The sequence below is a fragment of the Cynoglossus semilaevis genome, chromosome Z (assembly GCF_000523025.1).
Source record: "Cynoglossus semilaevis isolate Cse_v1.0 chromosome Z, Cse_v1.0, whole genome shotgun sequence".
NCBI classification, from domain to species: domain Eukaryota; kingdom Metazoa; phylum Chordata; class Actinopteri; order Pleuronectiformes; family Cynoglossidae; genus Cynoglossus; species Cynoglossus semilaevis.
Genome location: NC_024328.1, coordinates 9,259,232 through 9,275,820, shown reverse-complemented (window position 1 = coordinate 9,275,820; position 16,589 = coordinate 9,259,232). Strand labels below are relative to the sequence as shown.

General features: G+C 40.3%; 1 protein-coding gene and 1 long non-coding RNA gene across 3 annotated transcripts in view; both read right to left on the bottom strand.

The window, feature by feature from the left end:
- Positions 1 to 852: 852 nt before the first annotated feature.
- Positions 853 to 16,589, bottom strand: part of LOC103397758 (somatomedin-B and thrombospondin type-1 domain-containing protein) — a 20,131-nt gene continuing 4,394 nt past the window's right edge. Inside the window, exons 2-5 of one of the 2 annotated variants that reach the window (XM_017043010.2) lie at positions 6,417 to 6,602; positions 5,942 to 6,032; positions 3,912 to 4,070; positions 853 to 3,326 (exon numbers count right to left, since the gene is read on the bottom strand). In XM_017043010.2, coding sequence (XP_016898499.1) covers positions 3,221 to 3,326; positions 3,912 to 4,070; positions 5,942 to 6,032; positions 6,417 to 6,602 — 542 coding nt within the window. In that variant the 3' untranslated portion in view covers positions 853 to 3,220. The remainder of the gene's footprint in view (positions 3,327 to 3,911; positions 4,071 to 5,941; positions 6,033 to 6,416; positions 6,603 to 16,589) is intronic. The other variant, XM_008336128.3, reaches the window with a different exon arrangement.
- LOC107990252 (uncharacterized) lies at positions 15,912 to 16,586 on the bottom strand. Its single transcript, XR_001761800.1, has 3 exons — positions 16,542 to 16,586; positions 16,148 to 16,456; positions 15,912 to 15,999 (listed from the first exon to the last, which is right to left on the bottom strand). It is a non-coding gene; the product is annotated as an uncharacterized LOC107990252 (long non-coding RNA).

Here is a 16,589-nt window from a genome sequence, read left to right as displayed (position 1 = left end):
TATAAATAAACATATAGAAGGTATATGACATTTTATCCATATATATATATACATACACATATATTTACACATATACAGTATATACATGTAAATATACATACATATATACTTGCATATATACTGTAGATATATACATAAATACATAAATATATTTTCGCACATATATACATGTACATGTGAATATATACTTATATACTTAAATGTATGTATGTATGTGTATATATGTATGTATAAATATATATATGTATATATATATATATATATATAAAATTACATATCAAATTTTTACCATTTTTTTACCTTTACCTTTCAGTGGCACGTGTCAGGGTAAAACTTTAGGTGTTTTATCTGTTGTTTCACCTCCTGGCCCACCTCACACACACACACACACACACACACACAGCAGTGAAAGATGTACTTAGACATGATTGACACCGTCCAACACCTCAGACCTTGTGTTGTGTGTCCACAAACACATAACAGTTAACAGTTACATCATAAACAGAGACTCCAAATCTCAGGAGAATGTTCCCCAAAAAACATGATTACACACCTCAGCTGTCACTCCACTCGTTGTCATCCCATTAACACCCCAGGTAAAAATGTCAAGAATGTGGGCAATGGGCAAACGCCATGCGTAAGTAACATTTTTGTCTTTCAACTACGCACTTCTGCTTGTAAACACTGGTTAAAGTAAGGCATTTATTTTAATAGCGCTGAGCTAATGACAGGCATTACTGAGGGCAGACGCTGCAAATGTTTGGTCTGTGTCCATGAAAATCTGCTATTTCCTAATGAGACCGCAGTGAGGAACAAACGCGTCGTAAAAATATAACAAGACCAAGAGAGAAATGACAGTTTAGTCTTTTATTTTTTCCTAAAGGACAATTATGATGAGCTGCACTAATAAAAATCATCACTTGTTGTATAATAAATAAACACAAACACAGGTACACAGGTGTTCATTAGGAGAAAAAAGTCTTTACAGGGATTGACACAGAGTTTTCTTGTAAACCCGCTGTAAAGATGATGTTTTCATGAAAGTATTGACAGAGAAGGAGAGGAAGTGCAAATTAAGAAGCTGTGGTATGAAATGGGAGGAAACCTCCTCAGTGGAGGGAGCAGCCCAGCTGTTTGTTATGACTGTGTTCCAGGATGTGCTGCTAAAACAACCTGGACAACTGCAAGAATTAAAATAAAAAAAAAAAGCCTAAATATAAAGCAGGTGTGTCAAACATATGGCCCGCGGGCTAGGGCAATGTTTCCCAAACTTTTTTTCTGTGGACCCACAAAACTTCACGACCCAATAGTGAATAGAGTCAATAGACATCATTCCTAAACTCCTGGAAAACATGATGTGAGACGACACCCCCCCAAAAAAAAAATCACTTGTGACCCACCTGCGGGTCCCGACCCAGTCTTTGGGAGACAATGCGCTAGGCGGTTTGCTCAGACGCGCTTTATTGAATTTTAAAAGTGAACAAAAGCATAAACACTACATGTTAATGATGTTTTGTCAAATTATAATTCATTCAATATGATGATTTATCTAGTACACATGTACTTCTTTACATAAAAGGGGGTAAAAACATGGGCTTATTGTTATTTGTGGGTAATTAAGTGATGATTGTACAGGTCTGGCCCACTAATTATGCCGAATGTGGCCCCACAAGCAAAATAAGTTTGACACCCCTGGTATAAAGTGAACACAGATAATGATGTAATACACTGATTAAAAAAACAAAATTGTCTTGGCTCTCATTGTTATGCAAAATAATATGTGTGTGTGATCGTATGTAAGAAATGGACAGAGCCACCTAGCTGCAGCACACAGCACCATTTCAGGACCAACTCCATTTTAGCTTTTTGTTTAAACCCAAGGTTCACAGACATTCAGAGGAAACTTGGTGGACGGTTGCAGCTACCAATTAGGTGTTCTGTATCAACTACCATGCTTTACTGTCTAGTTACCTCTAAAGGGAATTGTCATTTTTAAAATACGTGACTGAGCCAATATATTCAACATCAATCAAAAAGATGTGTTAGTTGAAGGCAGAAAACATGGATCTTAATATGCCTAAAATATCAGTGTCATAGAGATTGAGAAAAACCCACGCCTCTGTTTCCCAAGCCTTTTTGAGCCACAGCACATATTTTCCATTAGAAAATGGAATGCACAGCACACCACCAAAAAATTCTCTTAAAAAGTATATGTGATAAAATATAAAAATCTTTTATCTCGAATTTACTCACTCAGCCTGTTTAGTTGAAGACAACGCTGATATATTTCCAGGAATTGAAGAAAGACACTCACAAAGATCTTCAACAGTTCTGTTATTTTTTCTTCTTTTTTTAGTTTTCAGAGCCGTCTGCTGCCCCCTAGCGGAAGAATATTCAATTGTTCTGCCTGTCACGCTTTGACGAACAAAGAAAAGTTCACAATATTCCACCAGTAAATCAGATACGTCAAATCAACCTCAATCTTAACAGTGATGTCACATCGACATAGAAGTGAGACAGCCGTCACTATTCTGTGCCAGATTGAAAAGAAACAAGCGATCAGTTTGACTGACAGCGACTATCGATACACGTGCTGCCGTGTATAATGGTAGATTTCTTTTTTTTTTTTTTTTTCCGTGGGCAGACACACATCTAACTCCTGAAAATTAATATGTGATCGTTGCTGTGAATACAAATGCTAACGGTCTGAGCTGCAGAACTGAGACAGAACTGAGAAGTGTCTCCTGATTGGTCCTTTAGGTGAAAGACAATTACAGTACAGTACAGTACAGTATATATATATATATATAGATAGATAGATAGATACAGTATATATATATTACAAAAAAGAATTAAAGTTATTATTGTATAAAGCAAAATAATATATATTTATATATTACACATTGAGCATTAACCAATGCTCTTGCATTGTTGGAGGTAGATAGCAAAGAGAAGAATTAAAGGAGGTAAATAGATATACAAGATGCTGTGTTTTAGAATGAGAGATATTTGAAATCATAAAAGGTGTGTGCTTGGTAACAGATTAGATACTACAGAGTATGAAGGGAATAAGGACAGATGGCAGGATATGCTGATGATCTCTTTGAGATGCCATCCAGAAATCCAGATCGGAAGGATTCTGGTTTGACTCCACAGTGAGCTGGGGGGGGAGTGGAGGGGAGTGTCTCTCTATACAGGTGTCTGAGGTTCCTGTATGAGCTCACACGAAGAGCACAGAGTAAGGAGGACAGTGGCAGCTCTTCAAAGATGACTCTCGTACCCAAGAACCGTGACAGCCAGGAAGGGAAGCCGCTGACCAGAAGGTTCTGTCACAAACAAAACAGACAGAATCAGAGAGAAGAAGAAAAAAAAGTTGAAATGTTTATTGTGTTGCTTGATTTTACTGGTATTTATTGCATCACATATAAAAAACTATTTATTTATATGTATTAGTGGAACATACAGTATATAACATAAAAAATACTGGGTTTAATACATGATTCTTCTTTTTCTTTTCCTTTCGGCGTTGTCCCTTTTGTTCAGGAGTTGTCACAGCGAATCACTGTGTTCCATTTCACCATGTTGTCTACATGATTATGTAGTTTTAATATATTAATAACTGTATACATTCCTCCATTTTATCTTTTTTCTGGTAGAAATTATTTTTATTTTATTTTATTTTATTTTATTTTATTTTATTTTATTTTATTTTATTTTATTTTATTTTATTTTATTTTATTTTATTTTATTTTATTTTATTTTATTTTATTTTATTTTATTTTTCTACTCAGGAAACATGCATACATTATATCAACCCATTTACCAGGAGCTTATTTTTCTACATTATATTGACTACATCTACACAGACATCAGGTGACCACTTCATCAGTTTGTTTCATGGTCTTATTTACCTGGTTCCCTCCAGGCCGTCACCTCCACATCGATCTGACTTTGACATGGCGTCACTCTGACACTCGGCACAGACCAGCTTCTCTCTCACCAGCGCGGCGCTCCACAGTTTGACTTTACAGGCTGCACTGATCTGTTTCAGCCGCAGGTAAACACAGTAACTGTTGTGTAAGGGAAAAGAAAGGGACCATGTCAGAACATTTCTACTGCCAGTTCCCTACTACACAGAAACACATGTCAAGTAAAGACCGCTCAAGAAATATCTGCTTCCATAAATCAGTCCAACTACATCTGTCCATGTCCACCTGTTGGACAAAACTGAACTTCAAAAAATGAATAACAAACAAACCAAAGACAAAAACCAGTGCTTGCCAGTATCTATTCTATCTGAAGGCTGTTCCGTCAGAGTGAAGGGTACTGACAGTCATAAGTTTACTACACCCTGTACTGATTGTGTTTTTCAGAAGGGGCCAGATCAGGGTCCGACCAGGAGACTGAATTGTAGACTTAATAAATTCTAAATGCAAAATTTAGTCACAACAAATTGCAGGAGTGTAGCCCTACAGATCAGTGCCTGATCAGCACTTACTTTTTTTCTCAGAACAGTAATTAACAATTAACAAAGTACTTGCATTGTACATGATAACTTTATGCACAGAAAAGACTACATTTACACAAAACAGCACATTCAATTCATTCAACAGCAATTCAAACTGTGATAATAGCACCCCCTGCTGGGTGCACATTGAATTCACAACTATGTTTACTCTCACCACTCTTTAATGATGTAAAAGCTTAAATGTAAATATTTTTTACCCAGAGGTGTTGTCTCACCCCAACATCTCCTAGTAGACAGACAGATAGATATATAGGTGGGTGGATGGATGGATGGATGGATGGACGGACAGACGGATGGACTGACAGGTGGACGGACAAATAGACAGACAGACAGACAGACAGATAGATTAGATAGACAGACAAACAGACAGACAGACAGACAGATAGATTAGATAGACAGACAAACAGACAAACAGACAAACAGACACACCGACAGATAGACAGATAGACAGACAGACAGATAGACAGATAGACAGATAGACACATAGACAGACAGACAGATAGACAGACAAACAGACAGACAGACAGACAGACCGATAGACAGACAGACAGATATTGATCCCAAAGGGAAATTAAGTTGATGTAAATGCATTACTGTTTCTAGAAATCCAGATATGTCAGTGGTAATTCTGTAAGATTAATTAAATTAATTCATGTATCAATCTGCAATCCCTGACAACCATTAGATTTTGCCTGTCACCATTATCTCATCACTTCCCAGGTCAGTCCTCAGTAGAACGGAGCAGCGTTCTACCCATCTGTGCTGCAGCCGTCCGTGTGGAACCTCCATTTGTCACATTCATTAGTCACTAACATCCGATCTCCCAAGGCCCCGTGTTTCAGTCAAAACAAGGAATGGTTTTTATTCCCTTGTCTCTTCCAGAACTCTCTTCCTCTCTGATTACAGTAACACAGATCAGAGAAGATATCTACGCACTCAGGCTTCACCTTTAACACGGACTGTTGAGAGCTTATCTGTAAAGGTCGCCTCATGATGTTAATATTCAGTGACAGCAGTTCATGTTACACAGCCAAAACAAATCCACCTCTCTGTGCTTGGTCATGGTACTCGGTCATTTTTCGAAGTTGATGTCAACGGGACTTTCAAAACAACATGAAAACAAGGTTAATTTGGAAGGAAAAGTGAGACCCAGTCCACTTGGAAAGACTGAACTGCAGTGATGATGAGTACAATGTGGTCAAAGTTGTTTGATAAAATTAAACTTGTCTCTTTCTGGCAAGCTAAACACTTTTGTCGTCCCATAATTGCAGAACCAGACACACATGATTGTTCAACACTTGGCTATAATTACGCCCTCTGAGGTCTGGGTGCGCTCCAAAAGCCTGAGCTGAGGGTCAGCACTCAGCTGTCCTGGGTATGTGTGTGTGTGTTCCTGTGTGTGTGTTTGCGTACCTGGCCTTCTCCTCCTTCATCAGCATGTGAGGTCGTCTCCAAGGGTCTTTGAAGTTCCTCTTGAAAGAATCGGGCAGGATCTTCGCCACCTCTGAAGGTCAAGGTGTTCAAAAATTAATATCAGGTTTACAGTGTGAAAACTGTTTAAACTGCAAATGTTAGTTCAGTTTTTTTAGTATCAGTAAACGGAAACAAACACAGCTCCATGACTCATTTACTCCACTCTCTTGTTTTTCATTTTTCCTTCCTGGTNNNAGAGCGTGGACTTCTTTCCGCTGTTTTATGACCAATGATTTGGATGAGCATAAAAAAAACATTGGATGTTCAAAGTTGTGCAACTGCGAACAGATAAGGATTCAACACAGATGTCTGCTTAAAGTGGAAAACTATTGAGGTCTGCTGGTAGCGAGGGTGTGGGGGGAGAGGGGGGAGGAGGATCACCCACCCTGAGAACCACTTCACCCTGGTGACTGACCTTTGGCTGTGCTGCATACAGCGTTGTTTCCGAGGCACCCCCGACGCTGTTTCAGATCTGGACAGGGTCTGCCTCCGTTTCTGGGGGGAACTGACACTTGGCGACTCCTTTCAGTGCTGCCAACGCCACATGGAGCTGAACATGAAGACCATGAACCCCAGGAGCCCACCACACAGTCGACGGCTGCTAGGGAGACATGAAAAGACAGAGATCAGCCGAAGGTTTAGACAAAATAAATACGATGAAAAAAACAGAAACAGTGTCAAAAATAATTATAGCTAGGGATGTCTGATAATATTTACCAATATTATCGACCCGATATTAGCATATTATGTGATGTCTGTAAGAATCGTTATCGGTTTTTCCACTAATAATGAAAACCAGATAATGTAATGCCAGGGTTTTGTCAAATGATGTGTGCCCTAAAAATAGTTTTGTGGATAAACGATTCTATATTAAAGCGAAGGTCACTAGATGGCAGCATTGCAGCTCATTTAATTGATCACATACTTATACAGTGGTTTGTACAGATAAATAAATAAATATTAGCCTAAAGGCTTTACCTAGCCTAAATCGTTAAATATCGGTATCGGAAATTAAGTGTGAGCATATGAGAATATTGGCAAAAAGTTAATATCCGACATCCCTAATTATTTTTTTTTCAGAGAGAATGAGGGAAAGGGATGTTCTGTTCACAAACTAATAAATGTGTTATTTCTTGGTATTGTGCTCTGTTTAATTATTTATGTTTATATTCCAGATTTTCGAATGTAAAATAAATAAAACGTACAACTCCTCAGTTTCTTCGCAGCTTCATTTTCCACATCATTTCCCCCCTGATAAGTCCTGCTCCATGCTTCAGTGCATGACTGGGAGTGTTTGCTGAGGCAAACACCCAGACACAGACTTGTGTTTTACTGCACTGAGCAATTACACTCAGGTAGGTGGGAGTCAAAGGACCGGTCATTACCATCTGCCAATGTCAGGTCAGCCAAACTCCAGACTCAGGAAGTCTGCGACCCAGGTCACATGTGGGGTGCAGCTTAAATAAGGGTCTAATTTTGTATCCTGTTCTTTTCTGGTGCCCCCTCTAAATACATCACAAACACATAAACACAGCAGCAACAGCAGCAGCAGCAGCAGCAATCAGGCTTCCCCGTCAGTTACATCAGGGAGAAGAGGAAGCTGTTGTAGTCAGATTGTTGCTCTGATCAAAGCCTCCAGTCTCCAGCAGAAATCAGACCATGGTCGAGACACAGCTTTAATGATGGCAGACACTTAACAGCCAGATTAAGGAAGGAAGTGAACCCTTCATAAACAGATAAAGAGGTGGGCCCCCGAAAACCAGCTAAGTTAATAACGTGTTAAGCCTTAACATAGAAGTTACAACTACGATCATTGTCTGGTTAATAAACTATTTTTAATCAAGTTTTTGTGAATTTCTCAGTGCATACACAATTTTATTTTATTTTCCATCCATCCATCCATTTTCATCCTCTTATCCGTTACCGGGTCGTGGGGGCAGCAGTCTCAATGACCACCACCCAAATCACACTGCACCATACCAACCCCCCCAAACCTTCCTGCAGGTGGTGAGTTCACTGGAAGGTACCAACCAGGATTTGATCTTACCCAGGAGGTGAACCCTGGGGTTCTACACCAATGACAGAGACATTGCCTCTGGGTCAAAGTGCCGATTTTTTAATTTAATTTAATTTAATTTTATTTTATTTTATTTTATTTTATTTTATTGCGACCATACCAGTGACCAATGACACGGACAAACACCCCCAAATCAAATGTCTCTGTGCATACTTAATTCAATTTAATTCTTAATTTATTTTATTTTATTTTATTGCGACCATACCAGTGACCAATGACACGGACAAACACCCCCAAATCAAATGTCTCTGTGCATACTTAATTCAATTTAATTCTTAATTTATTTTATTTTATTTAGATGGCAGTTCCTACATCAATGCATTACAACCTGTGCATTTCTTTTTGTTTTTTTCATAGAAAGTAGGAGACTTGTGTAGGAAGCCTTTTAGGTTTTCTCTTTCACTGAAGCCTTATCAGAAATGGTCTAAATGGAAGTGATACAGACAAAACAACATTTCCAAGGAGAGACAACAAATATAGGAGGAAGACGGCTAAAAAAAGGAAGAGACTGAATATCCATATAAAAACAGTGAGTGAAAAAACACTCTAATTTTCAAAAGGAAATGATGTTGTTTTAAACACTGTTTTGTCCCATGATGCAGCTTTTTAGTCAAACTGATACAGTCGACACTCCTCGAGAAAATACCTTGGTAACAAATACTGCATCATTTCAAAGCAACCATTTTGTGTATATTTATTACATTAAGGGGACAACGACCTGGGGAAGGTGGTACAGACGGTAACCCTCACTACAGTGAGATGTACGATCCCACAGTTGAATGTGTTTTCTAAGTGTGTTTAACAACATGCAGAGAGAGTCCTTTAAAGCATTGTTTCCCAAAGACTGGGTCGCGGCCCTTGGGTGGGTCACAAGATTGTTTTTTTGGGCTCATCTCGCATAATGTTTCCCAGGAGTTTACGAATAATGTCTATTGACTTTGGTCGTGAAGGTTTGTGATTTTTAAAATACGGGTCCACAGAAAAAAAGTTTGAGAAACACTGTTTTAAAGAAACATATTTGGTTTTTCCTAGTTTTCTAAGAGCAGAGAGCTGTCTCTCTGTGACACCGTGCATCCACAAAGCCACTGTGGAATCATTCCTGCACATTAGTGCTGCCCACCTCACACAAGCCTTTCCCAGATAACACACACACACACACTTATTGATAAACCCACTAACTCTGGCTGCTCTGCCCTCAGTCATCAGCCCTAAACACAGACATTCACATTCCTGTGTGTGGACTGAGGTGGATTCAGACGTCACGACCATATCTACATCCTCCTCCTCGTCTTATCCTCAGACTGCTCCTTCTCCCCACTTTTCCTTCCCACATCTACATCCTCTGATGTTATTAGCACAGTAGCTGCCATCCTGGCGACCAACGACACAGACAAACACACAAATCAAACTCAGACTCTGCCCTGGAGTCCCGCTGGCCCCCAAGGCCACCAGAGGTCACGGGGTAATCACCAAACTGTGGTGGTCCTCAGCTTTGCTTCTGAAACCAGCAGTGTGAGGGTCCCACCAGCCTCCTGATAATCCTGCTGACAGTCTGGCCCACATGGTTTACAACCACCACTGTTCCCTGTTTTCACTGGTGACGAGAAAGTCCTGAGCTGTACGCCACCGCCACCTTTGACCTTTCACCCCCACCACCCAGGAAACAAATAGCCTTCGTTGTCAGCACGATGGGGTTTTTGTTTTTTCAATGAGTTGATAAGTTTCTGCCTAAACAGTCAAGCAACAAAAATGTGTTGATCAACAGACAAACAAAGACCTCGACAGCAGCACTTGTGCAGAACAAAGGATCTCAGCTGCGTTAAAAACACACAAAAAAGAGACCGAGGTTTGGAGAGGGGGCTGCGTCAGCTGACAACTGACACAGCAGATGACGGCCCTTTAACGTGCTGATTAAACCAAAACACGATGTGCGGCTGTAAAAGGAAAGAAAGACAAAGATGCGGTTTGTGGGCTCGATGCAGACCGTAGGCCGCCATTTGAGGGCCAACGCTACACATTGTGTATTTCAGTGTTTCCCAAACCTTTTTTCTGGGGACCCATATTTTAAAAGTCACAAACCTTCGCCACCCAAGTCAATAGACATTATTTGTAAACTTCCTGGGTGACATGATGCGAGACGACCCCTAAAAAATATCTTGCGACCCAGTCTTTGGGAAACAATAATGTATTGCATTTAACTTGCTGTTAAGGACATAGTCCATAGGCAGGGGGCTCTAAAAGACCTCTGGGGACAATGAGACAAATACGCATTATTTAAACCTGACGTAAAGCATGAATCATTTGTCTTCAACTTGAACTTTCATTTTTCGGAAATGTCAACAACAGAGGTTTGCTTTAACTTTGTAAAATGTTCACATTGACAAGCTTTCATCCAACATCGGCACTTTTATCTCCCGACCTGTCCGCCACTCTCCACTCACCCCGGTTACAGTCAGATAATACAACACTATCTTGCTTTTTGTTACGTTTACATTCCTTCTGCTTCCATTTTAGGGCTTCATAACAAAGAGGCCATCAGTCCTGCCCCGCCCCCTGTTGGCCTTATCTTTCTTTTGTCTTTATCGCTTTGTCCCGATACTCTCTCTTGCTCTCTCCCCTCCTCCTGCACCCTGTTTTTTTGGACCAGCTTTTCACTTGTCGACCTCCTCTTCCTCCCCTCTGATGGGTGCCAGATGACCGGCTCTGTTCTCTCAGAGGACCAGTGCACCCCAAAACCACCCTGAAGTGCAGAGCAGGGCCATGGTCCAATCAGACAAGCCTTACAATGTCTGGCAACACAAGAGAGAACCAAGAGTGGGTTAATAGTGGAGCAGGACACGGGACTGAGCCCTAATAACGGGTTGGCCTGTAAACGTTTCCTGTCGACACCTTATAACTGGGCTCCAAACAAACAGGAAGAACAGCTGACATGGATTTTCTGTTCAAGAAAACCAGGACTTCAGAAGAAGTTTCAAGTCATAAGACTGCAGGGTGTTTCATTACAACATATGGCTTAATACCTGAGTTCATTAACAACATCTGTGTACACCTGGTACACCTGGTACAACTGGTACACCTGGTACGTGATGTTTGATCTCCAGCAGCTGGATCATTTCAGTCCGTAAACAAAAAAAAACCTTTTACTGCCTACAGAGGTTCAAAGTGGGGGACGGGCCCCCTAAGGGGTACATAGCTCATGCAGGAGAGTTCCTGCACTGATGTGATTGTGATTTTATTTCCTTCATTTAATGAGACTTTTAGTGTTGTAAGAATCGCAGTGTTTAAAGTTAAAGCAAACAGCTGTGTCAATGAATGTGACAGCGGGGAGTGGATCGTGTAATTTATCAAAGGGAGGGCAATAGGGGGGAATACAAAAGGGAGTAAAAAGGAGATGAACCAAGGTAAACATCATGGCATTGCTACACATATTACTCCAGGGAGAGAGGGGAGCAGAGGAGTCTACAGGAGAGGAGAAAATGCACAGTGAGGAAGTATTTGACACAGGCTGAAAAAAACATCAACCTGCTGAGATGACAACTACCAGAGAGAGGAGTTCATTAAAGAGGAGTGAAAAATGAAAGACTCACAGTGAAGCAAATGTCAGAACTATGTCATGAATAATTATTTCTTAAACATTCATTCAACTAGTGAAAAAGAGTTTTTGGTTAATTTGATCATTTTATCAACTCCTGCCTCAGACAGTCATTTCCAAGAATGCTTTCAAACAACCTTCACGGACCCTGTAGCTGTGGCACAGTGATGAAACTACAGTAGGTGAACACACTGTTTGTGTTTGTTTCACTATCAAATACAGTGGAACCTGGAGATATGAGCATAATCTGTTCCAGAACCATCCTGTAACTCGAGATGCTCGTGTCTCAAATCATTTTTTTCCCATAAGAAATAACAAAAATTAAAATGAATCCCTTCCCTCTAAACAAATTCCCTTATTAGTGCTAATAACAGTGGAAAAAACACAAAAATTATAGTATCAAAGGATTCCTGTGATATAAAATAAAATGTGGTTTTAATTATGAGTTCTTCGAGACAGACGATACAGTAGAGGCTAATGGAGGCATGTGTGGGGGAGGAGGAGGAGGGAAGAGAGTTGGCCCGTACGTAGACACTTGATTCCGTAGCTTACTTACACGTACACTACGTAACTTACATAGACTTAGAATTAACTTAACTTTTTTTTTTTGCTCAATTTGTATTCTTTCTTTAGCAGCACCACGCTCATATTTATTGACAATTTCCTACTTTATTTCCATGGTCATCATGTGTTTCTTCTTCTCACCACCATCCTTACCACTCACTCTCTTAGGACTCATCACTATGATGAACAATAATGCACAAAGCAGAGAGAAAATCACGTAGATAACGCAAACTCAATACGGAAGACTCGGGGGAGATGAGTTCAGCTGCTCCGAGTGCTCGGCCACCTAGCGTCGGCGTCTGTAAGCGTGCTGGTATCTTAAATCTTTACTCGTATCTCGAAGCAAGAAATTGCTTGAATTGCTCGTATCTTGAGTTTCCACTGTACTACATTGACTATATTCTCTACACTATATCAAGCAATTATTTTTCAAAAATATTTTTATTGTCCACCTAGGATGGACAGTTTCCTTTGATTCACCAGACAGACATAAATAAACCATAAGTAACTGAAGTGAAATGGTAACTTTTTTTCTCCCCCACTCTAGAAACATTCCACTGCAGATCAACATGCGTTTTAATGTTGACACCTTGCAGCCTTTAAGAGCAGTGATGTCTGACAAATGTCTCCGGTCTCTGACGGCAGGTTTTCTTGCCAAAAAAAAAACCCTCACTTGAGCAACACCCTGGAGAGACCATATCACAGTGTGAAGAGTTTCAAGTGTTTGAGTTTCAAGTGGTACGAACAGGCTGCTGGTGTTTCTGCCTCACCTCTGATGACACCCTCTCTGCTCTGTTTGCTTGGCTGCAGCTGACACCGTTTAATTACAGACTGGAGATGCACAGACAGGATCAGGATCAGGATCAGGATCAGATAAAGTCTCAGGTTAGATTTGGGTTAAAAGAAAATATTAGGGTGCTTTGATGGATCTGAGCCAGCTCACTGATGCATGTTTACACTGTAAATATGCTCAGGAAGTCCAGGTGTTTGACTCTGTCCCACACAGAGTTTAATGGTCCGTACGGGGTTTAGAGTTCAGGACTTTTTTTTCCCCTCATATGGTTTTATTTTCTGAAGAACTGTTGTGTTTTTAACCATATTATGTCACATCCAAGTGGATGGATGGATGGATGGATAAATGGAGGGATGGATGGATAAATGGAGGGATGGACGGAGGAATGGAGGGATGGATGGAGGGATGTGGGATGGTGGGATGGAGGGATGGACGGAGGAATGGAGGGATGGAGGATTGGATGGAGGGAGGGATAGATAGAGGGAGAGATGGAAGGATGATGGATGGATGGATGGATGGATGGAAGAAGGGGTGGATGGATGGAGGGAGGAAAGGGAAGCAGGGAGGAAGTGATGGATGAATGGATGGATGGATGGATGGATGGATGGATGGATGGATGGATGGAGAGAGGGAGGGAGGAAGGGAGGGATGGAGGAATGGATGGATTGATAGATTCATCGAGGGATGGATGGATGGATGATAGAGGGATGGATGGATGAATGGATGGATGGATGGATGGATGGATGATAGAGGGATGGATGAATGGATGGATGGATTGATGGATGGATGGATGATAGAGAGATGGATGAATGGATGGATGGATGGATGATAGAGGGATGGATGAATGGATGGATGGATGATAGAGGGATGGATGAATGGATGGATGGATGATAGAGGGATGGATGAATGAATGGATGGATGGATGGATGGATGGATGGATGGATGGATGGGTGGGTTAATTCCCCCCCATCTAAACATCAAAAACATAGATATAAACAAATATATTGATAATCTAAAATAATAGTAATTAAGAAAACATTTTATATTACTGTTATAAAACCCAGTGAGGGACAGAGAGGGGGACAGCGTGACAGAGGCGAGTGGAAAAATGGCGATTGATTGAACACAGTAGATTAGTATTTATAACCAGCTGGTCCTGCTGTCTTTGCAGTACACAGTCGGGTCTTAAATATTCCACTGTAGTACTCTGCTGTACACACTTCAAGTGTTTGCCTGGAGTCTGGACAAAGCAGCCTGTCTTTACGTCATCACAGAGGCCCGGCTCTTAAACAATGGTTGACTGTGTGCGGGCATTAAATGTGTTTAAATATAAGGGTCACTGCAGCACTTGAAGTGCACTTTGACCGCTCACATCACCCCACCCCCCCGCACCCTTCCGCTGGTGCTTGTTATTGTGCACTTAAGATGAGGCAAAACACCCTGAGTGCACCTTCACACGGCCACGCCCCTCCCTCTGGTGAACTTGAGACGTTCCAACATACAGTAAGAGCTTTGGTCCAGTTAGAGCTCGGCGTGTCATGAGTCGCCGGCTCTGCTCGAATCATCACCATCTTTGGTAATCTGCTCTTCCTGCTGTCATCAGTCATCACCTTCACTTTGGTTTTAAATAATTTTTATTAATTCACTCTTTTTTTTGTCTCGGTCTTTGTCATGGTTGTGTTACTCCCTTTCCCAACCGCTTCAGTGTGAGCGATGTGAGGCTATAAAGTGGAGGTCAAGGGTCAACTCTGAGAAACTCAACAACACATCAACCAGCTGTGGAAGACAGGATTTTTTTTTTTCTTCGGCTCAGTCTTCCCTGAAGTCTAGTCCTATGATTGTTGTATTTTGAGTGTAGATCAGAAATCTAACATCACTGTAGTCCATTGTTTCCCAAAGACTGGGTCACGTCCCTCAGGTGTGTCCCAAGAGTTTTTTTATTTGGGTCGTCTCACATCATGTTTCCCAGGAGTTTACAAATAATGTCTATTGACTTGGGTTGTGAAGGTTTGTGACTTTTAAAGTATGGGAAAGGTTTGGGAAACACTGGTGTAGTCGGTAAAACAGCAACACAGGACTAATGGATGGCAGTAAAATATAAAACATACCAACGAACAACTGTTTCCATTCACAAACCCTTCATTTCTACACTGTTGTAAAACAGGGAACTACGACGTGACATCATTTTCCTTTGTTTGTTAAAGCATTTTACTACTGCACTAACCTTTAAAACAAAGCACATTTAAAGAAAAGGTTAGAGAAAGTAAAACTCACTCACAGATGTTGACATGTTTGTAGCTCACACTGTAAAAAAAAAATTGCTGTTTTTACGGTAACGTACCGGCAGCCGTGGTTGCCGAAAAAGGGCCGTAAAATTACAGTAAAACAGTTTCTTCATTTGCGGTAAAAAATGTTTGTATTTTAGTATTTTACTGTAAAAAATAAAGTTCTATTATGTGAAAAATACATTGTTTTAATTTAAAATTGACATATTTGGAATATTTATATTTTAACAGTACAATGCTGGCAGCCGTGGTTAATTTACGGTACAATTAACGGTATAAATTTTAAGCTACAAATTTATTCTGTAAAAGATACCATAGATTCTTGCGAACATTAAGGTCCAAACAGAAATTTCCCTAAAAATTACAGTAAATGCGTGATACTGAAAATGTAGGATGTGCATTTTTAATCGTTATGTAGTGCAGCCCTACTTTTTTCTGTAAACTTCATACACAGCACATGAATTAATATTGTTAAATTAGTTAATTTATTCCAAAAATCACAAAAAACATTCACCGTAGTACTTTTCAATACAAACTCTTTATTTGAAGACCAAACTTTTCCAACTTTGCCAGCACAATCAAACGTAGAAACACTCTACTTACAAACTGTAACAGTTTGAAAAAGCCAGCGATTATTTTCTTCTTTTTACACTCAACTTTGGTGCCTCTGTAGATGAGAAGAAACTCCTTCACGAGAGAGAGAGAAAAAGAGTTAGAACAAAATTAGTTTTGTTTCTTTTTAAAATGATTGCAGTGAGCAAAATGAGTGGACAGATTTAATAGGTACACAACCTTAACAACAAAATATCTGCAGTGTATATCATATCAAATGTACCTTTTATCACATCATTGGTAGGTCCACTGATGGTTGGCAAGGTCTGAGATCAGTGTCAAGACTCTGGGACTGACCAATAACACTTTTTTACTCTTCTTCCCGGATTTATTGAAGAGAAACACCTTTAAAAGGTGTTTCAATTGTTCCCGTTGGAGGAACTCAGGTGCGGACTGCAGTTTTACCAGGTAGTCTGTGTTGAAGCAGTAGTAACTGCCAAACATCAGGCAGATGTGAAGAAAGTGATGTGGTTGTTGACAACCTCTCAGTCAAAGCTCAATATAAATGTCTCAGCACCAATGCAGGAGGACCCTAGGAATAAAAAAATAATAAACAAAATTAAATGAAATGACAACAGCTTCAATATCAGCATAACTAGAAATTCAATGGTACTCACTGGCGTTCACAAAGTGAGACGGTGCATTTTAATGGCGTTAAAGTCACG